We start from the raw sequence: 27,079 nt of genomic DNA on the forward strand, positions 1-27,079 counted from the left end.
AGAAGTGAGGGACAAGAGGCGAGGCTGCTGGGGGCGCCTGGGGTCCTGCCTGAGCTTGAGTGGCATGAGGCCCTCTGCTGTCCCTGGAGCCGAGAAGAAGCTGTGTACCTGGCCTGGCATGGGCAGAGCCTCCTGCAATGGATATGTTCCAGAAAAATGTGTTACAGCCCAGTGTTACAGATCAGTTGTGACAGCAACGTGGATCCGGGTGCTAGACCAAGCAGCACTGTGAGACTTGGAAAACTCAGGTTTATTACGCCAGAGGGCCCACACGAGTTAGCACTCCAAGCTCTGAACCCCGTCTGTAGGGTTACACAGGCCTTTATAGGCTGCCAGTTTTACACTTTGCAACATCACATGCAAATAAAGTATAGCAGAAGTTGACCAACTAGGAACAAGCTTTGTAGAAATAGACCAATCAGGAGTGAGAGAAATAACCAATCAGGAGTGAGGGGGATGGACCAATCAGGAGTGAGCCCCATGCAAATGAAGTACTACAAATGGACCAATCAGAAGTTAGGGAAGTGGACCAATCAGAAGGGAAAGTAATAACCAATCAGGAGAGAAGGAAATAACCAATCAGAAGTGAGCTCAGGGAACCAACAGAATTTTAGGGGTAAGTAAGCTGTTTCACAGGCAAAAAGTGAGATAGAGCCTCTGGGCCAGGGAACTAGATGGTGCTGGCACGAGAGTAGTGGCCCTGCTTGGGGGGCCTGCCGGTCTTTTTATGGGGCTTCCCGCCTCAGACAGAGGCAGAAGGGGGAGGCTGTTTGAGTCAGAAAATCACCCAATCATGGGCTGAGTCCTCCTCCAGCAAAGGGCCACTCAGCTTGAAGGTCAATCAGCATTTTTACACAGTGTCGTAATTTTTTAGTTCCTAGTTATCTCAGCACTTTGTTATTTTATATGAACAACATTCAGTTACTGACTTTAGGCTAAGTGATTAGAGATAAAAAATTAAACTGAGTTGATAACCTGCTCAATCTTAAGAGATCCTGATTTAACCAACAAAGTACTATGCTTTGATCTCTAAGTTCTCGGAAAAAAAAGGTTCTTTATCATCAAAAACACACCCAAGGCTAGGGGAAGGGGTAGATTAGGAGTTTGGGAATTAACAGATACACATCACTACACATAAAATAGATAAACAACAAGGTCCTACTGTACAGCACAGGGAACTATATTCAGTTTCTTGTAATGGGTCATAATAGAAAATAAACTAAAAAAATACAGATATGCATGTATATATATATATGCATAGCTGAATTGCTTTGCTGTACACCTGGAACTAATGTTGTAAATCAACCACACTTCAATAAAAATATGAATTAAAAAACAACACAGCCCAAAGTTATGCAGCTTCTCATACACTGAACAACAAGGGGGAAACGGAGCTGCTCTCCTTGCACTGAGAATAATCCACTTGTCTCTCACACCATCAGGAGCAGCAGAAAAGGAGATTTCACAGAGTGTGGAATAATGTTTATTAAAATGATATACCAACCTTGTCAGTTGCATCGAACCCAGTGTTGGCTAATATCTGAGCAAGGATTTTCTCTCTTTCTTTTATTACTTCCAGCTTCTCCTTCAAAAAATACTTGGGTATGGGGATATCCAATTGTTGCTGCAGAAGAAAAAGAATAAGCAAAAGAGCATTTTGGTCCCAATTCCAGGACTCACATCCATGTAAAACAGAGATGTGTTTATCAAAGAGACTCGCTTTACTTTCCATCCTCATCTAAGAGGTGATGAGGCTACTGGCGTGTAGAGGGTTTGTTCCCACTAAGGACACACAAATGAAGTCGAGGAAAAATAGTAACAATGTCCCGTTTTGACCATGACTGTAAAATTCCAGGAATTCGTATCAATTAGGCCATAATTAACTAATGATAGTTTTATGACTTTCTTTGAAGAAACAGAACATCATCTGAGCCTACCTAAAATAATAATGCATATCAGGACAGCGAAGACTTGCGCTATAGAGACACAGGAATTAAACCTAATAATTTATCGTTAGTACCATCAACTATTTGTCCATAAATGGTCACGATTTTAAAAATAATTTGGTTTAATTTCTACCTAAATTAGCCCATTACAAAAGTTATTTACCAAATTAATTGGCTTTCTTGGACAATTTAAGTTTTATACAATAAATATAAACTTCTGTTCTTCATTTGTGTGTATTACCAGATACTTCCAATTAGTGGAGGTCAAATGAATATTTACCAGTTCAGGGTCAGTCATCAGGAGGGCACAAGGGTTATTCAAGGGTATGGGTGGGCCCCTGGCCACAGCACCAGGAAACTGTCCTGAGTCCTCCATGAGACACTCCCTGCTGTCTTCGGGTAGACCAGTCCCCTGGGGGGAAGCTAAGGTTCTGGTCACTGGGCCCAGCTCCCCCGTTCCCCATTGTGGCGTGACTCCTCACACCCTCCTCCCAATCCAGGGAATTCTGAACAGGCCTTCCCTTCAGCCAGCATTCTAGCATAAACAGCTGTCTTTCTAAGCCGTGGTGGGGAAGGGGCAGTCTTTTTTTAACCAGAACTTTTGTAGGCTATTGGAATGTCTGGGATGAACCGAGAGTGAGCCTCTAGGGCCCAGTGGGCGAGTGTGGGAGGTCAGAGGACAGTGATCACACTTTTCATTTAATGTTGTGATTTTACTTACTAATAAGCATGTTCAAGGGTTGCGCTTTCCTAAATTTTAAGACAAAACGTTGTTGACATGGCTCCATCTGGTCTACATAGGACCATGAAACTATAGTGAGGGTTTTGACCGTGAGGAAACAGAGCAGCTGAGAATGGAAGAAAGGGGAAGACGGGGTCTGCTGCTTCAGGTTTGCTGTTAGATTTCATCCATGATGTATTTCACGTCCATCCACCACGATGCAGATACAGTGGGGTTTCCATTCTCTATGGGGTGGAATAAAAGGAAATTTCTGGTGGTGGAGAAACACTCTCTCTCCCCTACACATTTCTCTACGTTAGAGGGACCTAACAGGAAAGCCTCCCTAGGTGGTGGGCTACAGAAACAGGCTTCTGGCTAGTTTAGCCAAAGGGGACATTAATGGAAGGACTTGGGACTTCTTGGAACCAGGGGAGGAGCTCAGCTTGTGTCAGCAACAGAGATGCATCCAGAGAAGGCGATGCCTTCAGGACTCGGCCATTTATTTCTGCTCCTCTTGGTGAGTCTGTTTTGCTCTGTCTCTTTCTCTGAAAAGCAGTTTTCTCCGTCTGAGCATCTGGTGAACAAAGGCTCCGACTACTTACAAGTTTTGGAGGCTACAGTTCACTCTGAGACAGAAACTGGTCTCCCTCTCTCTGTCTTGGTTTCGGAATCTCTCAGGGGAAGACTGGCTGGTGCAGCCACCAAGGTGTCCATCCCCGAGCCAGTGAGCTATGGTCAGGGATGTGGGTCATCATCGTACTAATAGCTGAGAGCTGGCCCAACAGAAAACAGAGGAGCTGCAGGCGATGTGGGTGATACCACGGAGGCCCAGGTACAAAGGATGCTGGTTGATTCAGCTTCCGCCCTGAAATGCAGAACTGGGCCACACAGGTATCCTCAGAGGCTGGTCCACTGGAGTCCGTGCTGAGGCTTGTGGATGCACCCCTTAACCACGTGGGCCTCTATGTGGTCTCATGGCTCCATCACCGCCCTCCAGGGCCAGCAGAACACGCAGTTCACAGACCCCTACCACCAAGGGTTTCCTGGAGGCTGTCGCTCAGTCATCCCCCTCTCAGTGCTCGTGGCCTTCAAGGAGATGGACCAGCCAAAGCAGAGGGGATGAAGCGGGATGAAAAGCGGGGGAAAAACTGAAGGGGCCCACCATATACATTCCATAAATGCTTATTCCTTAAAGTTAGAAATATTTACTATTCTTAGAGTTGAATGAATACATTATATGACCTTATTAATTAAATTTAGTATCATGACTGAAGGACCATTTCAAGTTTGTCCTAAGTTGTTCCTGATATCCTGGGGGTGGGTGAAGTCCTTCTGACCTAAAAAGTCTAGAGCTTCAACCCCTGCCCTGACACGGGAGCACGGGAAACACGGACGCTTTGAAATGATCTTCCACATCTTCACTCATCTCATTTTTGTCTTCAGTCCATCCTGACTAAATGCAGTCATAATGGTAGGAACGTTTATTCCGGAGAGAAACATCACCTTTATAGAAGCCTGAATATTTTCAAAAGGAAGAAACATTAAACCCCGTGTAGAACACTAAACACTTTGTCCTTTTAATTTTATTTTAGGGAAACATTCCTTTCAAAATGAACGGAATTCATATGACTCATGATGCTGAGGCAAGGTGTCCACCGGCCCTGCCGACCCAGCCAGCCAGGGCATTGGGAGAGATGCCGGCGTCAGGCAGGCAGCGGTCAGAAGGCAGCGTCAGGATGGCATGCTCACAGGGAGCGCAGGGAGGGCTCAGGGCGTTGGAGAGAAGGGAGGGAGCCCCATCACCACACATCCCGAGTCACCACTGACCCAAAGCAAAGGAGGAGATGGCAGCCTCTTGAAAATAAAGGAACCAGCAACCAGCAGACTGCTCCTCTAGGAGATGATGGGAAACAAAGGCCAGAGAGATTTCCTTTGGGAACAGAAATCGGGGCCCTGCTCTTGGAAACTGGAATGGTCTGTGCCACAGGATATCTGTGAAAGGGTTGTCTTAGTCCGTTCCCACAGGCCTGGGCAGACACCACGGTGACAAGTAAGACCACAACGACCTCAGTGTCCAGCAGACCCCAGGACCGTGCAAAGATGTGTTTGCACCAAAGACCGAGGGGACCCAGTCCTTGTCTGTGGCAGTGTGGTCTACTTCAAGGGCGATGCTTCAACTTTCAACACAACATACAACTAGTTACTTTGTCTAGAAAGTCCACAGAATGCTGGTTGCAGGCCTACACGCCTTATTTAAAACAGAAAGGAACAAATATGAAAAGAAAGCCTGAGTACTTACGGGAGCCAGCTTTAGGTCCTGCAAGAGATCATCAAAATAGTGAAACTCCGTTAATTCCAGCTCCACCATCTCGTTCTTCAGCTCCAGGATGCGCCCCATCACCCCGTCCAGGATTTTTCGGATCAGTATTCGCTTCTGCGGGTGGACGATCTGGTCATAGACATTCTCCAGGTTCCTAAAGATCTGCACGTATTTTATGTAGAAGGTGGCTAACATTTGGAAGATGAAAACCTGATTCTGATGTGGTTCCATCATCTTCTGAGACTCTTTATCAAGCAAAGAAGTGAGGGCTTCTTGGGTCTGATGCCACATCTTATTATACATTCTGAGGGAAGACAGGATAGAGAACACAGGGAACAAAAATTACTCTGGAATTCTTGGGCATCTGGTATAACAAAGCATAACACACCATAAATGTGAGCTAAGAACACTGCGTGTGGCTGCAAGGTTCTTTAGACCGTTTATGCCCTGTTTGGCTGTGCATGTGATTTTTGGATACAATCGCAGCTATTATTATCAAGTAAAAACTTTTCATCTGGATGGTATAAAGTGATTCTTCACTAACCCTGTAAAGCCAGTGTTACTGTACCCATTTAAAAGATGAAGAAGCTGGTAACTGGATTGGTTAACTGATTTCCACACACACAGCTGGTGGAGTATGAATTGGAACAACCACTCCGGAAAGTATCTTGTAAAGTTGAACACGGGCATAACTATGAATGAACAATTATACCCTGGAGAGATGTTTGTAAATCTGCACCAGGAATAATCACAGTAGCATTTCTTGATAAAAGCAAAGACTTGGAGATATCCCAAACGTCCATCAACAAGAGAATGGATAAATTGTAGTATATTCACCAATGGACTAATATATAGCAGTGAAAAATGAATGTCTTACAGCCAGAAGCAACACTATGAACCTCAGAACCATAAGAAGCAAGGTGCAGACTGTGTCCTGTGAGGCCCACCCCTACGGGCTGCATGCACCAGCTCCTCGCCCTTGAGTCAGAGCAAGGAGCCAGCAGGAAGCCGGGGAGTGGGGGAGAGTGAGCTGGAGGTCTGTCCTCACCTATTTCCTTCCTGGAGAGTCAATGAATGGTCCTCCTTCTAACAAATGCTTAGGGTGGTGATGGCCCTGCCAGCCCCGGATGCCACCCTATCCCTTGGTTTCCCTAGACTCAGCACCTTTGTCACCAGTCCCTTTGTTAGCTCTCCTGCAGAGCACGCCATCCTTTTCCTGCTGGGACCCTGACCAATACATTCGTTGCAGAGTCTTTATTTTCTTTCAAAAGCTGGGTGATTTTGGGCTCCCATTTTTTATCCACAACCCAGTTCTGAAAAGTGAACTGGAAGTTCACTGGGTCTGGGAAGGGGCTTATTAACCAGTAGGCTTAACCGGGGGTGAGGTTGTGGGTAGGATCCTGGCCATTTCCTGGAATGAGGGCAGAATCCGCCAGTGTCCATCTCTGTCCACCAGGTCTTCCCCGTGATGCGCTGGCGAGGGCAGCTCCAGCCTCCTGCCTGAGAAGCAAGTGCATTGAACAGGCTGTGGGCTCTCACTTCTCTGCGGTCAGCCTGGCCCCTCGTTCCCACGCCCACCTGTGCCCTGCATCCCAGTCCTGGCTGCCTGCAGGTGCCTCTTCCACTTGCCCAGGATGGGAACAGTGTAGCACCTGCTCCCTGGGGTGGAAAGGCCCCTTATATGGATCTACAACCAGTCCCCCATCTCTGGAAGACCTCCCTTGGGTCCTGCCAGAACTGCAGACTTTTCATCGCTCCCGCTCTGCAGGAGCAGGCCACGGTCTCCGCCTCCTCTCCCTTCTCATCCGCGTCTCTTCCCTCCTCCCACGTTTTCCTGATGTCTCGCCTCAAAGGCTCACATATTCTCCTGGCTCTCGGGTGTTTACAGCCTTTTCAGTCCCTTACTGTCGTCTGAGAGGCCATTCAGGAGGAAAAAGGGGTAAATATGCTGGTTAAATCCACCCTGTTTAACGGAGACCCCCTCAACCACCCTCCCCAGGTCCTTCCCAGGCATCCTCTCCTGCACCCCGCTCTGGTAACCCCTTTGCCCTTCCTCAAGCACGCTCCCCACATCCCTGGAAGAAAGTGTGACCATCGCGCCAGGCTGAAACCCTGACCACAGGCCACGTTGTGTGCGGCGCGGCATCCTCGCAACATCCCACGGGACGGGTCCCCTCGGTCCTCCGAGGAGCGGGGAGGCGGCTGCTCCTCAGGGGCGGGGACAGGGTCTGAACCCGGGTCTACGTGACTCCGAGCTGAAACCACGACTCGACGCCCAGCCGCCACCTCCACCCCCAAAATAAAGAACTCCCCCCCACCCCGACGCCACCACCAGATTCACGACGACGTAACGACGACGTAATGCGGGCCGACAGGGCGGGGGAGAAATGGGATTTCAGGGTCCTTTCGCTCGGCTGGCTAAGGTGACCGAGTACCCTTCCCCGTGCCACCGGCCGTTTACAAGTGCTCTTCCTTAAACTGCTCATCCATTTGTTTTACCTGTCTTTTGTTTGTTTACGTTGGATTGTTTTTCTACTAATTTGCTGGGCTTCTTTATATATTCGGATACTTCTGTGAGCCACAGCGTGGCTTCCAGCGGAGAAGCTGGTTTCTCAGAGGCCCCTTCCCTCTGCCCCCGTCCCTGCTGGGAAGGACGGTCCTGCCCCCAGTTCACACAGGGGTCCAGCTCCAGCCCTCGGGGAGGGTCTGGTCCCAGGCCCCACGGGCTCAAGTTCAGATTTTGAACTTGGATTTAAAAAAAAAAAACAAATAAAAAGTTTTTACTTTTCAATTTTAAATATGTTAATTTCATTTTATAATTTAATATTATATTATTAAATATATATATCCTACCAGTATATTATAAATTACTATAAATTTTAAAGAAAAATCTTTTTTAAATAAAATTTTTAGATACAAAAATGAAAATAATCCTTAAAAATATTTTTTTCCTATCAATTTTAGGTGCTGGGAGCAGAGGTGGGAGATTTTCATCCTTTTGGCCAAAAGTTAAAATCTCCTCTCTTAGGTTCAGATGGTGGTGGTGATGGTAACAGCTTATATTTATATGCTGTCCGTCACTGCTGTAAGTTGCTTTACGTATATTAATTCATACAATCCTCTAAACCCGATGAGGTAGGTATTATTATTACTTCAGTTTGCAAATGAGGAAACTGAGGCACGGAAAAGTTAGTGCCCAAAGTTGTGTAATCCGAATGCAAGATGTGCACGCAGGCAGCCTAGCTCCAGAGGTCAGGCTCTGAGCAACTAAACTCTGTTGCCGCCTGTTGGGCAGGGGGAGAGCAAATGAGGGGCGACAGATCACGGGGCAGAGGTGTGCTGGACGCCACAAGAAAACAAAGATTTATAGTTAAAAATAAGCTCTTCCTCCCTCCCAGCAACCCACTGAGTCTGAATGCTGAATCCCGCCCCCGGCACTCCATCCCTCGGGTTCTGGTACCAGCTTTCTCCAAACTTGGCAATGTTACAAAAACATTGCTAGTGAATCGGCATTCTGCTAGACAGCTTTGTTATAACAGAGAAAAGTGGTTCAAAAAGGTAGAACTCCACTTAGCATAGGACATCTCACTCCGTGCAAAATAAAAGAATGAAAAGAAGCTGAGCATGTTCTTAATTCACCAGAGCCCGGACTTGCAGCATCTGGAGGGGGCAGGGGACCCAGGTGCTCACTGACCTGCCAGGTGACGCAGGCCCCACACGGCAACAGGCTCAACAAATATTCCCCTAGAACAGAAAACCCATTCGCTTTGTGGACTAAATAGGGTTCAGGGCCTAAACCTGTCAGGACAACCTTACAGAAGAAAATTACAGGCTAATTTTGTTTAGAACTCAGACCTGAAATTCCACTCAGCCGACAAAACACAGTGTCAGATCAAAAGAATTGTTTGCTCGGACCAAGGAGGGATCACCCGGGGAATTCACAAGAGTTCAAGGTGAAGGAAAGCTGAACTAAATACAGCACAGGACAGTAAAAACTGTGAATTATTGTCACAGGTGCCAAGAAGATGCTTGATACATTGAATTTACAGCATATGGCGGATTAAGGATGCTGCCACACACCCCAAAGGACAGAAGATGGCAACCTCTTCAAAATGTGCAAAACCAGAGGCCACAAACATTTTCAGTAGAGAAGCACTAGAAATCTAAAAATATACGAGTACAAAAAGGATGAAACAGATGGAAAAGGGATTAATACAAACAGTTTAAAAAACTGCTTGTAAATGACACCAAGGCAAAATTCAAGGAAATCAGTAACAAAACATAGGAGAGCAATTAGACTGGCAAAGTTACAAGATACAGATGAAAGCCACAAAAACTGAATGCAGAGGCAAATACGAAAAACAGAGCCCCATCCACAGTGCTGACAAAGAACACGAAACATTCAAGAACAAATATGGTGGCAGCCACACAAGCTGTAGCTGAAGACGATTCTGGAATGTTGTCTGCAGAGGACTGGAACAGGCCAGAGACAATATCTGCTCCTGCCTGAGAGACGAGACAAAAAGAAAGCAGACTCTTGAGGCCGACATGCGGATTTAATATCACCGAGAATTTGGTAATAACATCCGGGAGGCTCTATAAATAAATCTAGTCATAATTTCTAAATGTAGGGGTGGAGTTGATCATAAAAGATAAAGGGCATTTATCAGACTTCAAAGCATTTAACACGCCAGGAAACATTAAGGTGTGTTACGCCACCCACGGAGATGGTCTCTGTGGGGTCCAGGGGGGTGACCTGTACCCCACAAAGACCCACACCCATCATAAGCCAGGGATCTTGGCTAGAGGAAGCTTCCACCAGGGGGAACAGGAGCCAAATTAATGGATGGAGCACACTGAGAATCTAGGAAGGCCCAGACTCGGTTCCGGGCAGACCCAGCCTGGGGAGCCCTGTTGCCCTGGTTTCAGTGCACTCATTGGCTTCTGCCCAGAGTCAGAGACAGGCATCCTTCCGGGTCTTTCCGGGACCAGCACCGAGCTGACTCCTAGCGGAGAGTCTGGCCAAAGACTGTCCTGGCTGCTTGATCCTTCCAAGTCCTGACATTTGGGCAGCGGCCTCTTTCCTCCTCACCTGCTGCCTGTCGGGTGACCCTTGCTGGAGAGACCAGGCAAGGCTGTCGGTTGATGGGGAAAGAGTAAGTAGCCGTGTGAGCATCACACTCCTTCCCCTGCAGACTGACTCAGCGCTCCATCTCCCCTGCGGGCCCACACGTGTCTCCACTGGCTACAACCTACCCTTCCCTGGACTACGGGGCTTGGCCACCGTGCCTCGGCCAGGCCAGCCTGTGGGAGCCCCCACTTCCCGTGAAGCCTCAGTCCAGCCTTAGCCCCACCCCGCCTCGAGGCCACAGCCTCAGAATCCTTCCTTTGAGCCAGTGCCCCTGGAGATGATCTCAGACAAGGAACACGGGGGAGATGCTGTTTTCATAAGAGCATTATTGTGGGGAGGGTCTGGCTCAGTGGTAGAGCACGTGCTTAGCTGCACAAGGTCCTAGGTTCAATCCCCAGGACCTCCATTAAAATAAATAAATAAACCCAATTACCTCCTCCCCAAAACAAAAACAGTAAGAGAATTATTGAGATATAATTCACATACCATAAATTCACCCTCTTAAAATGAATAATTTAATGGATTTTCCTTTTAGCCTATTTGCAGACTTGTGCAACCTTGATCTGATTTCAGAACATTTTCATCACTCCAAAGAGAAACCCTGTACCCGTTAGCAGTCATGATTCCCCTTTGTCCCAGCCCCTGGCAACGACTCATCTAATTTGCCTCTATTCATTTGCCTATTCTGGATGTTCTGCGTAAGAGGAATCATGCAACAGGTGGCCCTTTGTAACTGGCTCCTTTCACTTAGCATAATGTTTCCAAAAGCCAGGGCGCTGTGGCATTGATCAGTACCTCATTTCTTTTTATTGCCTAATAATGTTCCATTGCATGTACACACTGCATTTTGTTTATCTGCTCATCAGCACATGGACAGGTGGGTTGTTTCTGCCTTTTGGCTCTTGTGAAGGATGCAGCTGTGAGCTTCCCTGTTCAAGTTTTTGTCTGGACATGTGTTTTTATTTCTCTTGGGTTTGGCGGAGTGGTTTTTAAAGGTATAAGTGCTCTAAGTTTAAAATCAGAACCTGTCTCCTGAGGTAGCCGGTCTCGGGCGGGTCACTTAACCTCCTGCCTTGGCTTCCTCAAGTGGCAGATCTGGATAATGACACCCGCCCTAGACACCCCAAAGGATTCCTGAGGAATGGGATAACAGATGTGAATGCGCTTGTGAAATGGTAAATGTGCCTTGTAGAGAGAAGGTAGTATTTTATCCGTGAGACCCCTTAGAACTGTTTTAAGTGCATGATTGGTTTCAGACTTCAGCATATGATCCAGAAATGTTACAGATACTGAAGTCAGGAGGACTGTGGGCGGAGAAGACTGACGATGACAGTTGAAAAAGACCAGACTGTCGTTTCTGCAGCTTGGCAGTTCTCCTACACCTGGGGGGTGGCGAGGTGCAATAGGGGTAGGGGTGGAGAGAAAGACTCGAATATTCAGATGTACCACGTACTTTGGCGGAAAATCTAAATCCTGCAAAATTGGATTTCTCTCCAAGCTATTTTATACATGAGAAACTTCCTAATTCTTCCAATACTATCTAGCTGTTTGTCCTCTTTCTGGAATATTCCTTGGCATCTTGTTCTAAGGGAGGCCTAGGCTCTCCCGTAAGGACACAGCTTCCCCTGCAGCCCTTTTAGGAGAGGCTCATTTTGTCCCAGAGCCCCCTGACCACTGGCGTGGAGTGGGACCAGGTCCTTCTTCCTCCCTCCATTTCCGGACCATTCTCCCTCCTTCCCCCCGACACCCCCTAGTTTTGAACCTCATTTTGTCAAATGGTGTCACCCACGGGCCCTGAACATCACCATCATCTACTGTCTACATCATCTTCCCAGGCCCTACCAGGACATCTACCCACCAAATAGCATCTCTACCTACAGCCTCTCCCTTGCCCTCTCATCTCCCTGCAGTCAAGGACCCGAGTTCCTCTCTCTGAAGCTGGGACCTCGAGCCATCGGCTGGGGCCAAAGCCCTCACTAGCAAGGCCGTCAGCCCTCTTCTCCCTCCTCCTCCCACATCATCGCGCTTCCTTTACACTGGGCTGTTCCTTTCAGCAAACAAACAGGCTATTGTTTCCTATCTTTAAAAAAAATCTGTCTCCGGACCCCATTTCCCCTGCCACCAGCTATAGCAAAATGCCTTTAAAAAGTCAGCCATACACTGTATACAATTTCTCTCCTCCACTCCCTCTAGTCAGTCTTGCTACTCCATCACTCCACTGAAGATCAAGGTCGCTGTTGGCCTCCACACTGCTAAACGGATGGTCAGTTCTCAGCTCTCCCCTGGCTTGTCTCAGCAGCCGTAGACAGAGGTTGTTACTCCCTCCTCTGAGAAATTCAATTTTCTTTTTCCTCCTGGCTTCCGGGCTCCACAATCTTGTTTATTCCTCAGTGATCACACCTTGGATCCCTTTGCTGGTTTCTCCTCCTCAGTCTCTTGCCACTGGACAACCTGAGTCTTAGTCCTTGGACCTGTTCTCTCTTCTGTCTACACTCATCCCATGTCTCATAAAGACTGTCTGTGCGAACAGCTGTCAAATGCATCTTTCATACACAGACCTCTCATCTGAACTCAAGTCAACTGTCTGCTTATCTTCACTTGATGTCCAATAGGCACTTCAAACGCAACAAGTCCAAAACTAAACTCCTGATCTCCCCGCCCCCCAAGACCCTCAGCCTCTCTTATTTCTTGGCCTGGGAAACAAGGTTAGTGATAGTCGGAGTGCAGTTTGGAGCTGCAGTGCCTGGATGGCATCGTGTCCTTGCTGTATATGAACTACTTGGCCTCTCTGTGCCTAAAAGTCCTCACCTGTAAAGTGGAAATAATAATATTAACAGCTCCTACATTAGAGGCGTGTTGTGAAGGTGAAAAGAGTTGTCAAATTTTCAGCACTCAGAACAGTCCCCGCAGAGTCAGCACTACACCAGATGTTTGAGACGATCGTTATGAAGTAACTGCTCTGTTAATGGTACAGTGTGGGCGAATATTCTTTGGTGTCCCTGCCGCCGGACTGGCGTTCCTCGGTGAAGAGGAAAGAGGAAAGAAAGCTTCCTCAAGACCTTTCTTAACCTAAATATTGGGACCTGGGTGTAATGAACTGAGCACACGGAAGGCCCTGCTTCCTCGACAATACATCAACAATGGCTCCTGGGGCCACTGAGTGGTTCTGGAGGAGGTCGCCTCTATGGGGGGCGGGGATAGTGCAAGGGGAAGTTGGGAGACCTGAGTGTATGGCGCTCCTTGTCCACAGAGGCTGATACTCAATGCTGAGGTATACCTTTAATTGCTGCAACGGCAAAAAGAAGGTGTCGGGGAGAAGAGGATAGGAAAAGAAGCGGAGCAAGACGTCTTTTTCTTTGGAGAAGCCCACCCCCTGGCTATGGCCTAGCAGCCCATTACTCACGTGTTCGACATGGCTGGCTCCTTTCCCTCTTTCCCTCGCCAGCCACGAAGCTCTTTTGCCAGAGGGAGGTCCTTCTGGACGGAGGGTCTGGGGCTGGGGATCTCCTTTTACTTCGGGGAGGGAAAGGTGATAGCCACGGGGACCCTCGGGCACAGAGAGCTGGATTCCAGCGTTCTCCTCTCCACCGCGAGGCTCGGGAACCCTACGGAGCCAGACGCCAGGCGGAACCTAGCAACGGAGACGCTACGCTTGCGCAGTGCGGTCCGCTCCGGCCCGGCGCGCTACCCGCCCCGCCCTACGCGCCCCGCGCCTGCGCCGCCCGCCTGCTGTTTCCCTGGCAACCGCGCGGGACGCCGGGCGCTGCTGGTGCCCGAGGTGGTTATGCTGTGGGGGCCGCCGCCTCTCAGGAACCCGCCTTCGGGAGGACCCGCTCGGAGAGCATTCCCGGGCCGCCCCAGGTCCCCGCTACCCGGTGCTCGTGGTCCTCCACGTCGTCGTCCCGCTTGCCTGTTCGCCTATTTTTATCCACCTTCAGATATGCAGCCTTGGACAAGGACAAGGTCCTTAATGATGATTGCAGCCTCAGGCTTCCCATCTGTCTAGTGGGGCAACACTCATTTGTTCGTTCAAAACTTTGCTGGGTACCTACTTAGGGCCAAGCACAGACTTAGGTCCTGCGGGTGCAGGGCAGACGCAGACCCTGCCCTTCTGGAGTTTAATGAAAACGAAATAAGGCGACGGGGCGTTGTAAAGGTAGAATGCTGCGTTGATGTTAGTTATTAGCAAGCCGCAATGAGTGCTTGCTTTCGTGGTTCTTTTCCTGTCATCTTTAGTAACTGTTGGGATTTATTTGCAGATTTTATAATATGCCATTCCTGCTGGAGCACATTCAGAACGAATGCAGTAGAAAGCGCAGGTAGAGGACAAACATATAAAAATGACAGAGTAGATCTGGAACACAGAAACTTTCACACACAATTACTAAGGAAATGGACAAAGAATAGTAATAATAATTAAAAAAAAAAAGCAAAGGAAAAAAAAGAGCAACCAAGCAAAAAATTACGTACAACTTTGTGCCATAAACTTCAAGCGCTGTGCTCAGTGAAACAGAAGCCTGAAGTGGAGAACGGCTCCCGCTCTCATCCCCACCTCCCAAGAAACCCAGTAGACAACATACCAAGAGTTCTCACTAATCCTTTTTAATACAAAGAAGACAGGAATCTGAGAAGTGGGATGAAAGGTGAGGAAGTGAGCCACCTGGGGGAATCCCGGTGGGATTCAGCCACCACCAGCGGAAACAACCGCCACCCCCCGCAGGGCCCAACCAGAGCTAGAAAAAATTACTACGATTTGCCATTTTAAAGGACTTTACAATAAATTGAGGCAAAGATTCAAAGTCGAAGGACATTTTGTCACAGGAATGGGACATACTTCCAACAAGGGTGGAAAATGGTGGTGAAAGACCTCACCAAAATCTCCCACGAGAAGGCAGCGCCCAGACCTTGCAAAGATTCAGGGGATCAGTCCTCACCCCTTACCCTCCCTGGGTGTGAGGCTGTAGAAAAGTGAATAAAAATGCAGTCTCCCAGCTCTCAAACTCAGCGAGAAAGCAGCCAAGGAGAATTTGCTCATATTATATTTGAGCAACTGGAAGATTTGCAAAGAGCAATCCTGATTCATTAGAAACAAGACAGAGAGAAGAGGCATGTCTGCTCTCCAAATCCAAGACTTCAGTAAAAGGGGAGGAGAAAAAAAGAAAAAAAGGCTTATGGCATGAATGAATAGGTGAAGAACATAGTCTGGAATAAAAGCAACCAAACAGAAGAAAATTCTTTACATGTGGTCCAAATGATAGAGTAAGTTAATAAGAACATCAGTTTAATAGATTAAGAGCTGGGAGAGGATATAAAACAACATAATGAGAAGGGAAAGAAGATAATACAACCAAGGCAACAGATGGAAATCAGGAGCAGTCCATTATAGAAACTAAATTAGCAAAACTAAGAAATAGACTGGGCACAATTCATCTAAATGACTGACTTGGGGGAGAAGCTTAAATCAACTGCAGTGACTAGAGGAAAAAGACAGAGACATTTTCAGTAATTAAAAAGGGTTTAGTTGATATTCCTGAAAATAAGATCTCCAATTAATTTGTTTTAAAGATATAAAGAAACATTTCTGAAATAAAAGAAGGAAATCTGCAGATCAAAATTTCTCACTGTGTTCCAGGAAGAATGGATATAGAAGGACCAACACTTTAGATATCCTGAGTACGTTACTGAACTTCAAGGAAGAGTGGTCCAGGGAATCTGGCTGGCCTCGCATTTCTCCATGGCAGCTTTCAATGTCAGATGAAAAAGTAGCAGTGTTTACAAACTTCTTGTGGGAAAATGTGAAACAAGATATTTCTACTCATTGCAGTTAGTATTCCAAAATATGAAAGCTCTCAGGAAATATAGCACTCATGTGTCAACTGGCATGTTTTCCAATGCAGGGAATAGAAAACCAGATGTCTAATGGCTTAAACAGTTCAATTATAATTAAACAATTATGATCTCCCTTAACAACAAGAGTCGAGGTGAGGCCATTGTGGAGCTGATCATTTCAGTGGCTCAGGGACATCTCCGATCTTTGATGGCCTTTCCGTCTTTCGGAGCTGTCATCCTTAGGATGTGGGATGACTGCCCTCTGTAGTGGCTGTAGACATTACAGCCTCACCCTGCAACATCTTGATCCAGAAGGAGGACCCAGCTGAGAAATGTGACCGCCATCATTGTCTTAGGGTCATCTGCATTTACCTGCATGGGGGGGGGGGGGGGTACATAAAACCGAATCAGGCAGCATGGACTGTTGTGTAGACAATATTCAACACGAACCGGAGCCCATGAGCTCTTCTCGAAAATAAAACCGTTGATGCTGAATTCCAGTGATGAAAAGATACAAGTCTTGTTACCAGGAAGGACAAGTATTCACTGTAAGACAGTGAATCAAGGTCTCCCAAACTCTGCAGAGCAGAACGAGACTGTTTTCTGACCCCATCGCTGGAGACATGTCAGTTGTTACACTTACTGACCACTTACTCTCTGCCAGGGGCCGTTTAGGGCCTGATATGTGTTCGTCCATTAACTCTTCCCACTAATGTTATGAGCTGAGTGGTATTTTCATCCTCATTTCACACACCTGGAGACTGAGACTCAGAAAGGGTAAGAAACTCTGTATCCAAGACCATCCTCCAGTTGATGGTCAAGTCGGTATCCGAACCACCTGACAGCCTTGCTTTAAAGACTACACTCCTAACTACTATCTCTGTTGGCAACACCTCCCCTAATTTGGTTTCCTGTGAGACAAATGTTGCTAAAGACAGTATTTCCCAAACCACTTTTCTTTTAAGAAAAAAATCATTGCCACCTAATTACGGAGGTATGGTGGAAAGGTTACTTTGTCCTCAGTATTTGATAATTTACGCAGCTTCATAATCAGACTGCCAGGTCCCTGGGAAAATTCGTCTTCTCGGTCCTCTGGGTATATCTGAAGTCACTGTGGTCAAATATTTATTGATGCCTATTCTATGCAAATCACAATAGTCCCCATTGTGCAACAGGAAGAGATGACGCTGATATGAACAGACTCTGCCTTCAAGGAAGAGAGCAGGGCGCCACCCAGGAGGATGAGGAACTCAGGCTCCATTATCCCAGGGACAATCCTGGAGGAATGACAGGCCCAGAAGAGCCATCAGAGGCTGTCTGATTTACTTCTGTCTCAGATGCTTCAAGCTCCCAGGACATCCCTGCCTCCCGAGCATCTCTGCTTGCCTGCACGCTGGCAGTGAGGGGGACCGCCTGGCCCCTTGAGCCAAGTCCATCTGGTTTTGGACACCTCTCACTATTATTCTCCGCTTTTACATCAAAGCTCCAGGGTAAAACAGATCAACTCTCTTCTAAGGGAGCAGCCTTTTAAACGTTAAAACCCATGTGTCCCCTCCCCTGACGTCTTCTTAATTACAGGGTAAGCGCGATCAAGTTCCTCAACAAGATTTCAAGCTCCCTTGCAGTCAGGCTCTCTGTATCTCTGTTCACTCAGTCAGTGTCCTTCAGACCCTGACCCAATGAAGCAGAACCTTCCGGGCGGGGGCTGGCAGGCACCTCAGCAGGGAGCCGTCGGGGCCCTACCTTGGGTCCCCGCCCCTTACACCTACTGCAGGGCGGCCACGCGGCACTGCTGATGCGGGTGGCGGTCACCGCCAGCCAGACCTCTAAGTGGTCCCACAGCCCTCCTGCTGAGCCCCTTCTGTCATTCCGCGTGCTCATCCTTTCCAGTGCTGCGTCATCCCTCAAATGTGATCTGTGCCACTGACGAAAATGTTCTCTGCGAGAAGGACAGGGAGCCTGATGGCACAGCCCTCGAACTGTGTCCAAGTGAGCATCAGTCGACAAGTTATCCTCCTGCCCAGCCACCCTGTCATCTGGCTCTCACTCCTCTTTGGCCTCAACATGTCCGTGGGATACGGATGCTGCCAGGCCTGTCACTAACATACAGCTCTGTTGTATCTACAGCACTGTCCTGATCGAGTTACTAGGCTGGTCACTCTGGAAACTGAAAATCGGGGTTGTCTGGCATGCCTTGTTTTTAAGAATCCACTTACCTCTGCTTCCTTTTCTAAGAACTCGCAGATCCTTCTGACGATCTGTTCTGGATCCACAGGATGTTCACTAGACCAGAACCTGACTTTTCCTTTTCTGAGTCACCAGTCACTCAGAACCTCTCCACTGGGCCTCTGCTGGAATGCTTTCCAGTGCGCCATGATGATTCAGCCGCCCTGGGTACCTGGGTCCTCACTCACACTGGAGTCTCCCGGAAGCCCTGCACCAGAGTTAAAACACCCCAAAGCAGCTCATCTGTCCAAACCTCAGCCTAGGACAGCTCAAGCTGCAACCAGGAGCAGGGCCTTTTTATACCAGGTGCGTGCCAGTCGCCAGCCAATCAGAGTGGGGCACTGCTTCCTGCTTCCCAGGGCCACCTTCTCACTCAAGGACCAGCCTCCGTGCCCTCCTCCTTCACCAGCACCCCGCTTCTGTTCTCCCCCATAACAGCAAGACTGAAGCGTAACAAGCCAGGAAGACTGTCTACCCGGAAACCAGCTGGACCAAGCACCCTGTCCAGGGAAGGCTCCCAGCTCCCAGCTGGGCAGCACTGCCAGGGGGACTGGCCAGAGGCCACCACATCGCCCTGGGAGTTGGTTCCCTGAAGGACCCAGAGCAGTGCTGGGTCTGAAGGGAGGCCCAGGGCTCTGCCCGCCCTCCCTGACCTCTCTCCGTCCTGCCGAATCCACCCCAGCCTCCCTTCCTGCCGTGCCTTCGGCGTCTTAGGTTCCTTCTCTCCCGGCAGGAAAATACCAAGTTCGTTTTGTTTGGTGACCGTCCTCTATGCTTTGCTGGACATCTGAGGCCCAAATCATTATTCTGACTCACCTTTCTGTAATTTCCTCTATCGATCAGTGTCTTTTCCACGGTGACTCTGTTTTTCCCTAAGCATTTCATTTCCTTTAAAATGTTCACATCTTTTTACACAGCCTCTTGATCTGACTGCCAGTTCCCTGGGAAACCCATCGTCCCAGTCCTGAGATGTGTGGCATCTGCCAGGCAGATGTCCACTGATGCCCCTGCTATGCAAAGCCTGGTCCTCTGAGCTGCACAGTAGAAAAAGGTGACTCAGCCTCCAAAGAGGAGCAGGGAGGAGAGCTGGTCTGGGGGGCGAAATGCCACAGTGCCAGATCCTCTGGGGGTTTGGAAGGGAGGGGTCAGTGTGCCCTTGGGGAAGTAGAGGAGGTTATGCAGCAGGGGGGTCGGAGCCGGCTTTAACCTGAGGGGACAGAAGGAGAACATTCCAGGCACAAGCTTAAGCGCAGGAGAAGTGTGCAGATCTGCTCAGCTGCGGGCCGATGTTTCGACTTGACCTGGGCGCAGGCTCGGCATCACACACTGCGGCCAGGTGGGGAATGTGCTGAGGGGCAGGTGGGGGGCTGAGGGTCTGTTTGAGTAGGGATTGGCATGATCATGCGGCAGGGAGACCAGTTAGAAGATGGGATGGGGGAAACTCAGGGCTTGAGCGTTGTTGGGGCTCCCCCACTTTCCTCGTTGAGTGCCTGAGGGAAGAGCTGTCTTTCAGGGGGTCCCCTTGGCCTGGGTGGTGGCTGGCGCTCAGGCTGTCCACAGAACTTGGGAAGGGATGGCTGTGGTCCTTCCCGAGCTTGATGGGGCTTGAAGTCCCCGTAAGAAGGGAGTGGAGTGGACTTGATTCAGTTCCGACTCGTTTCTCTGGGGGGCCTGCAGGACTGCGGGCAGAGAAGGCAGGATGGATAAAAGTGAAATGTCTCAAGGACCAATTGAATGTGAAGGCCTTCTCCTCTCAGCTGAGCTGTCAGAAGCATCTTCTACGCTTCAAAGAAAAAAATGTCATTCCGCGTAAGATGTCAAACTCTTCTGCTGTAACATGCCAGCCTTTGCGTCTGATAATATGTCTGCACAAAAGCAAACCGATAAAATGCTAACTTGTAATGTTTGCATATGTAGCTGGAAACGATGATTCAAGTTTGGGTTTCATTAATTCATAACCATTAAAGTCGGCATTGGTAGCCCTGCGGTGCTCTGATAGCCCCGCCTCGCCTCTTCCCGGCCGATCCCCAGGGTCCGTGAATGTGACAGTTAGTAAGAGGGACAGTCCCACTGACCTCCAAGGATTGTTCAAAGGCTTAGATGAACAATGTCTGTAAAGCACTTGGCGCAGTTAGAACCCACGTGCTGTGCGGTGGCCGCTGGTCCCTCAGGCTCTGGGGAGGGCCGAGGTGTCTGCTCAAAGCCCACATCCCTGCAGTGTTCCCAATTTGGGGTTCACAGAAGTCTTGGGGATACCCCAGGGGTCAAAGACCTGCTCCATACGGGTGTTTCCGTCGAATTCTCTCCGTTCCGTCGATGCCGTCCTCACCACAGTGGCCATCACAGGCCCCCCAGCAGCTGAGATCCACACCCCCAACCGCAGAAAGTTCCCACTGTGAATCTTGGCTTCTCTCCAGTCCATCACAATAGCATATCAAAGGATCTTTTGGACTGGAAATAAGTCTGATTTGGTTGATTTTGTTAAGAATATGCTAGTAAACGGGTTTAAAAGGGATGTGAGCAATCTGAACATTGCAAGCTGGACGGGATTCCAAAGACAACAGATTATACAAACACCAGAGATATTTTGCGTCAGATAAACATCACTTCCACTGGGAAATGAGTGTGTGTGTGTGCGTGTGTGCGTGTGTCTTATAAGCTGCCTTTATTATCTATAAATAAAACTGCCCAGTGTGAGAAAAAATAAAAAGGAACTAGGCAGAGGCAGGATGTTTTTCAAATTATTATTATCCTGTTTTTTTCACAAACATTGGGGCAGGTTTTGTAACCCAGGTGCAAAAGAGGTCACTTCTCATTGTTTTAACACCTGCTGTCTTTTAGAATGAACACAAGCCATTGACAAATTCAGCCCTAAACCTTCCTCCAAGATGACTGTCTCCTGTATTTTGATAATACTTCTGAGTAACCAGCACTGTGTCTGTCCAGTTTCTGCTTTGTTTTGTTTTGTTTCCATTTGACTCTCATACCCTTTCCCTCCTCTTTTGCTTTTTTTTTTTTTCCCCTCACAATGCTTATAATGAAACAATAGTTCTTGGTACCCAGGGTAGAAAGCTAATTACAAATCACAGCTGCCTTGTTCATAGAACAAAAATGACACATTAATGAGGCTAATTTAGAAACCTGAATTACCAACGGCCCCTGACTACACCAGTAAGATGCTGTTTAACACAGAGAAAATGTCTACTTATCCTGTTAATTTACCGTAATACACGGCCAGATGATAAAAATATAATCTTGGTTTTAGTAAGAATTCTTATATATACATTTCTTCTTTCATCCATCTCCAGACTCACAGATGGAGAGGACAAACTAGTGGGTACCAGTGGGGAGAGGGAAGGGGGGGCAATATAAGGGGGAGGAGTGGGTGGTACAAACTATTAGGTAAAAAATAAGCTACAAAGATACATTGTACAACACGGGGAATAGAGCCAATATTTTATAATGACCATAAATGAAGTATGACCTTTAAAACTGTGAATCACTATACTGTACACCTGTAGCTTAGACAACAGTGCACATCAACTACACGTCAATAAAAAAAGTCAGACGCCTACTAAGTATTTCTATGCACATTTCTTCCTCCATCCATCTTCCCGTTGTCTCTCCGCTTCTCCTTTGTTTATTCTTTCTCCGTAAAGGCACGGTCCTCCTGAACAGTGACCTTGCCCTGTCCCGGGGCGGGGACACCAGAGGCCCCACAACACCCTGGATGGTGTCACCTGGCAGACCTCCCCGAGGCGTCTTCCTGGTTCAGACAAGCAGCACAGCCTGGAGATGCTGCGGAGAGCTGGAATATTAAAGCCGTCCTGGGCCTGTGCCTGCCTGACGTGTTCCCGGGGGGTTGCTTACTTAGGCATTTTATGCTGAGAAAAATATTCCAGACTTTTCAGCCGTCGTGGCACGTGAGACGCAGATAAGAATAGCGATAGCTACAATTTAGAAAGACGCTTTTGACTCAAGCACAGTACGTGCCGGGAAGTGGGAGACTCCTGCGCATCCAGCTCAACGTGTCTTCTTGATCTGCAAACACCCGAATAGCTCAAGACACAACAGAGGAGCTGAATCCCAGAAGCAACGCTGGGCCCCGCCTGCACTCGCCCTGGGTCTGCTTCCCAAGTCGGCCGCTGCCCAGCCGCGGACAGTAAGTCTTCCCTGACAGAGGAGACGTTATATACACACTCGATGTGAAGCAGTTACGTGGTGATGTGCACACTTCTGGGTGTGGCTTTGACCTGCTTGTGAGAGTGCGGGTCACCCGCACCCTTGCCTGCAGAGGCAGCTTGTTCCCACTTGGTGTCGTCTTCCGTGGGATGAACAGACCACAGCTGAGTTACCCGCTCTCCCCTTGAGGGCCGCTTGGCTTGCTCCCAGGCTGAGGCTGTTATGAATAATGCTGCTTTCCAATCATAGTCAGTAATATCTCATACCTCACGTGCGTGCGCTTTGCAAGACCGTAGGTACGTGCCAGCTTAACCCCAGCAGACTCTGCCAGAAAGGTTCCTAAATTGATGGTAGCAATATTTTCTTCCATTTTCCCAATACTTGGTATTTTCTGTCTTTCCCTTTTTCTTTGAAATTGCGGTATTAGAATATCATTGTGGTTTTAATTTTTATTTCCCTGATGAATCATGGTACTGAGAACCCTTTCATATGCCTCCTTGGCCACTTCAATATCCCCTCTTTTCCCCCGTTTTGTGAAGCGCCTATGGAAATCTTTGTCCAACTTTTATTGAATTTTCTATCTTTTTCTTATTAATTTGTGTAAGATGTTGATGTATCCTGACACGTCTGTGTTGAATATATTTATTGAATCGATCTCCTCCAGCCTTGTGGTTTGCCTTTTCTCTCTCTTCTTATGAACAGAATTCCCCAGTTTTAATGAAATCTAGTGTATCCATCTATTTCTTTATGATTAGTGCTTTTGTGTCCTGTTTAAGAATATTTTTATCTACTTCAAGGTAATGAAAATATTCTTCCAAAGTTTGCCTTCTGATGTTATCTTCTGGATAACATTCAGTTCGCACACTCTTCCAGCGCACAGTGAGGCCTATAATCTAGATGGAATTAATTTTTCTATTAAGTGTGAGGTAGGGATTAAACCTTTTTTTTCCCCATATGAACATCCAAATCGACCAGAACTGATGTGTAAAGACCACTTTTCCCCCACTGCTTTGTGGAGACACCTTTTTCATAAATCCACATATGTGCGGGTCTCTTTATAAAGGGTGTTGTTGGATGTTTTTCTGAGCCTCTGGGATGAGCCTGTGATTTTTTTCCTGTTATTCTGTTAGGGTTGCATGACCGAGCTCCTCTTGGGCTGTTGGACGGAGGAGTTCAGTTCTGTGCTGGCTGCTGGCTCGTGGCCCTGTGGTCCCCTTCCACGTGGGCCCCTCCATCGGCTGCTCACAGGACAGCAGCTGAACCCCATCAGAGTGAGAGGGCAGGTGAGGCTTTCTTTATACCCAGTACTGGAAGTGATTCCCAAGTATTTCTCTTCTCTCAGACTCTTCACTGACAAGTGCCTGAAAATGCCTGAAAACATTATATTCCCGGCTTTTATCCAGATGTGTATTTGTGGCAGGAGGGCTGGTCTGGTACCAGTTAATCCATCAGGGCCGGGCAGGATTATTATTTTTTTATTTTAATAAATATTTGTGTTTAGCCTCTAAGCTTCCCTTTCCATCAAACAGAGAGGTTGCTTCTTGGCCAAATACTTTTCTTTACACTTTCTGCTTCAGAACTACTTTCTTCTCATCTGTTCTTCTCATGCCTCAGCTTCCTCTAGACGTGACGGCACGGACGGTAACTGCAACATGAAGTCGGTCAGACACGGCGGCATCTCCGTTTGCGGTGCAGATAACCTCCCGTGACTGTAACTGACTGGATTTTAAATAATTTCAGGAAAGCAGTGGGTCATGTGATATTATGCTGTGAAATCATAATCGCCTAGAATTTACATGAACGCTCTGTAGTCAGAATTGTTTGCAATTATTTCATTTAACTTTTTAAATGTTTCATCCATATTTTACTGTCACTGTTTTTTGAATTCTCCTTCCAATGCTCCGTTTCAAATCCAGAAGTTACTTGACAAGTGTGTCCATCCATCTCTAGTTTCCTGGTGCACAAACGTTTGGCATTAGAATGTCCAAACTTTTAATCTCTGGTTCCTCGCAGAAAGGGCTTCCCTTCCCAAGCCACCACCCATATTCTTCCAAAAAGGCATTAGGATGAACAAGAAAAAAATGAAAGTGCCCCAGAGGCCTGAAATTATGGCTCAAAGACACGATGGGAGGGGGAGGGCGGCTGGGCGAGGCCAGGTCTGTCCTTATCACCTCGGTGCTGCTGGTGCAGAGACGGCGTTCCCCGGCTGCTGGGGGGATGGGGCATGCCTTCAGTCTCTGAAAGAGGTTCTGCTTTCCTCAGAGTCAGGGTCCGGCCCAAAGGCCTTGCCCCTGTCCTCGTGCACCAGCCAGGGGCCCCATAGGGGACAATCAGTTACATCCATCTGCTGCAAAATGCAGAGATCTCAGAGAGGCTGCAATTCTGTTCTTTACAGCACTGGAAGTCGTCGTGGGCTTGCTTTTATTCCTGCCTGTGTCAAGGCCTGGACGACTCAGACAGGGGGCTGAACTAGGGTCGCCTTTCCTCTTTTGTGTGATTTACAGGCTGTATTATTATTAAACAACATAATGGATGTAGACTTCAGGCAGAGACAAATGGAGAAAAGAAATGATCAGGTGTGAAGGAAAGGCAAAAAGGAGAAGAAGTGGGTACAGTCATAGAAGATGCTCCTCACTCACTCTCTGTTGTCGTGTAACCGAGGGTCATGGACCCAATGCCACGAGCAGCACCCATCTCGTGTCTCAGCGTTTCTGGGGCTCAGACGTCCCAGCTTGGCTCGGGTGGGGGCCCTGCTCACGGCCTTGCGAGGCTGGAACCGAGGGCTGGCCGGACCCCGTTCCCTGCCAGAGCTCTGGGTCCTCTTGCAGGTTCCTTCGGGTTGTTGGCAGAATTCAGTTCCCTGGGGAGTGGGGCTGAGTCCCCGGAGGTCAGCTGCTAACAGCCACCCTCAGTCCCAGCTGCAGGGCCCCTCGCAGCGCACGCAGCTCACTTCTCCGAAGCCAGCAGAGAGGCTCTATTCTGTGGGTCACAGGGGAGTCTTACAGCTCGTGCCCTGATGGAGGGAGTGACTAACCGTCCCAGGCACCGTCCCGCCCACGCTCAGGGGAAGGAGGTTATATGGGGGTGGGACTATAGGCTATGAAATCAGGCAGTTTTGAAAGAAAAAAAAAACACTTTGGCCAATAAAATAATCAATAGACATTATTTTGGAGAGAGATCTCAATGTCCAGCCTCTATAAAGTGGAGATACTGTCCCGAACCTTTGTCCCACGTGCGGTAGGGCTGGACTCACACATGTGAAAAGCTTCTGCCAGCAGAAGAGAACTAGGGCGTGTGTGTGTGTGTCTGCACACGTGTCTGCAGTGAGATGTCCTAGACGGGGTGCCCCCCTCCCCCCCCAGAGGTCAACCCGCCACCTTTCCAGCCCCCATTGCACCTTTGCTGCCCCTGGGAAGTTAACACAGTCCCACCTTATCTGGTCATCTCTCCTGTATGTTGTATCTGGACCCTACCCATCTGGAACCTTCCCTACTGTAGAGTCTGCGCCTTCGTCATTTTTGCATTTAGTGCCACCAAAAAAAATAATAAAGTGGAAACAATCCACCATAAATGCAGCACGTTGTAAGGCTGAGCACAGTCGTCATGCTGGTCCCGGGGGTCCTTGTCAGCAGGTTTCGCTGGCTTCCTTAATTGAGCATTTATTAAGCGCCCCCAGTCACCAGGGAAAACTTTTTTCAAAGGGGGGTAATCTCCAGGGCCCCTGCTGTCCCAGAGATGCTCCTGTGTTAAAACAGAGCAACACACTCAGAGTAGAAGGACGTGAGGCTTGCACAATGGTGCCAAATAGCATTTCGAACTCCTTTTGCCGTAAGGAAAAAAGATGCTGAACCCAGAGGAACTTTGAAGGTTCACAGCAGCCACCGGTGGCCTTCAGGGTGACCTGCACTAGCTGGGAGCTGCCGACTTCCCAGGTGGAGTTAAGTCTGGTTTTGGGGAATCTGGCCACACCGTGGGCTGTTGGTGGAGCCACGCGATGCGGGGCACAGATGCCATCAGCGTCCCCACGGCTGCTCAGACGCCTCGCTGAGAACTGGCGGGAAGGCTGTGGCTCACGGCATAAAACACATGCCAGTGATGGAGCAACGTAAACCTGTCAAATGAGGGAACTACGAATGGTGCGTTGACCTGGTATGAACCTGGGACGAGTTAAAAGGCATTATTGACAGCCCTTCTGCTTCTCCTGGCTCCGAGAGTTACTGCTCTCTTAAATGTGGGCACTCAAGGCGTGCCTTCCCTAACAGCCCTCAACCACATCTCGGCTGAGACTAAAAGTTTCCGCTTAGGCAGGTTTTTTGGGCGTGCATCTGAAAAGGTGTAAACAGTCACAGAATAAGCGGTTAGATTCCCACTCCGGAGATTAAAACTAAAATCATTGCTGATTCAGGTGAGGACCTCAGTCGGTCATATTCCCTTCCTTCCTTTCCCCCTAGGTAACCACTCACCTGAACAGTCCACTTTTCTTTTTTTTTTTTTCCTTTTCTTTACAGTATCCACAAACATTAGTTTCTCAAGATTTTGGCTTTTGTTTAAATGCTATCATAATGTAAGGGCTCTTCTGTCGCTCCCTTTTATCACTCAGGGTTATGCTGTGAGCTCTTCCACTTAGTGGAATGGAGGGACCTGTCTCTGTAGCTGCAGAGAGCGTGCTAATTTGCTCTTCAAAGTAGCTGCATTGAGTAGGTTTTTTTTGTTTTTGTTTTTTT

The 27,079-nt window shown here is 48.2% G+C and overlaps 1 protein-coding gene and 1 long non-coding RNA gene across 3 annotated transcripts in view; both read right to left on the reverse strand.

Moving 5' to 3' along the window:
- DRC11 (dynein regulatory complex subunit 11) overlaps positions 1-13,759 on the reverse strand; it is a 149,739-nt gene extending 135,980 nt beyond the window's left edge. The window contains exons 1-3 of one of the 2 annotated variants that reach the window (XM_010948153.3): positions 13,522-13,753; positions 4,967-5,291; positions 1,505-1,624 (exon numbers count right to left, since the gene is read on the reverse strand). In XM_010948153.3, the coding sequence (XP_010946455.2) occupies positions 1,505-1,624; positions 4,967-5,291; positions 13,522-13,532 (456 nt within the window). In that variant the 5' untranslated portion in view covers positions 13,533-13,753. Of the gene's footprint in view, positions 1-1,504; positions 1,625-4,966; positions 5,292-13,521 lie in introns of both variants that reach the window. The other variant, XM_045511559.2, reaches the window with a different exon arrangement.
- A 1,687-nt stretch (positions 13,760-15,446) lies between these two features.
- LOC141577668 (uncharacterized) lies at positions 15,447-20,697 on the reverse strand. Its single transcript, XR_012506899.1, has 3 exons — positions 18,990-20,697; positions 18,164-18,381; positions 15,447-16,319 (listed from the first exon to the last, which is right to left on the reverse strand). It is a non-coding gene; the product is annotated as an uncharacterized LOC141577668 (long non-coding RNA).
- Between the last annotated feature and the right edge of the window lie 6,382 nt (positions 20,698-27,079).

The sequence above is a fragment of the Camelus bactrianus genome, chromosome 5, assembly GCF_048773025.1.
Source record: "Camelus bactrianus isolate YW-2024 breed Bactrian camel chromosome 5, ASM4877302v1, whole genome shotgun sequence".
Taxonomy (NCBI): Eukaryota; Metazoa; Chordata; class Mammalia; order Artiodactyla; family Camelidae; genus Camelus; species Camelus bactrianus.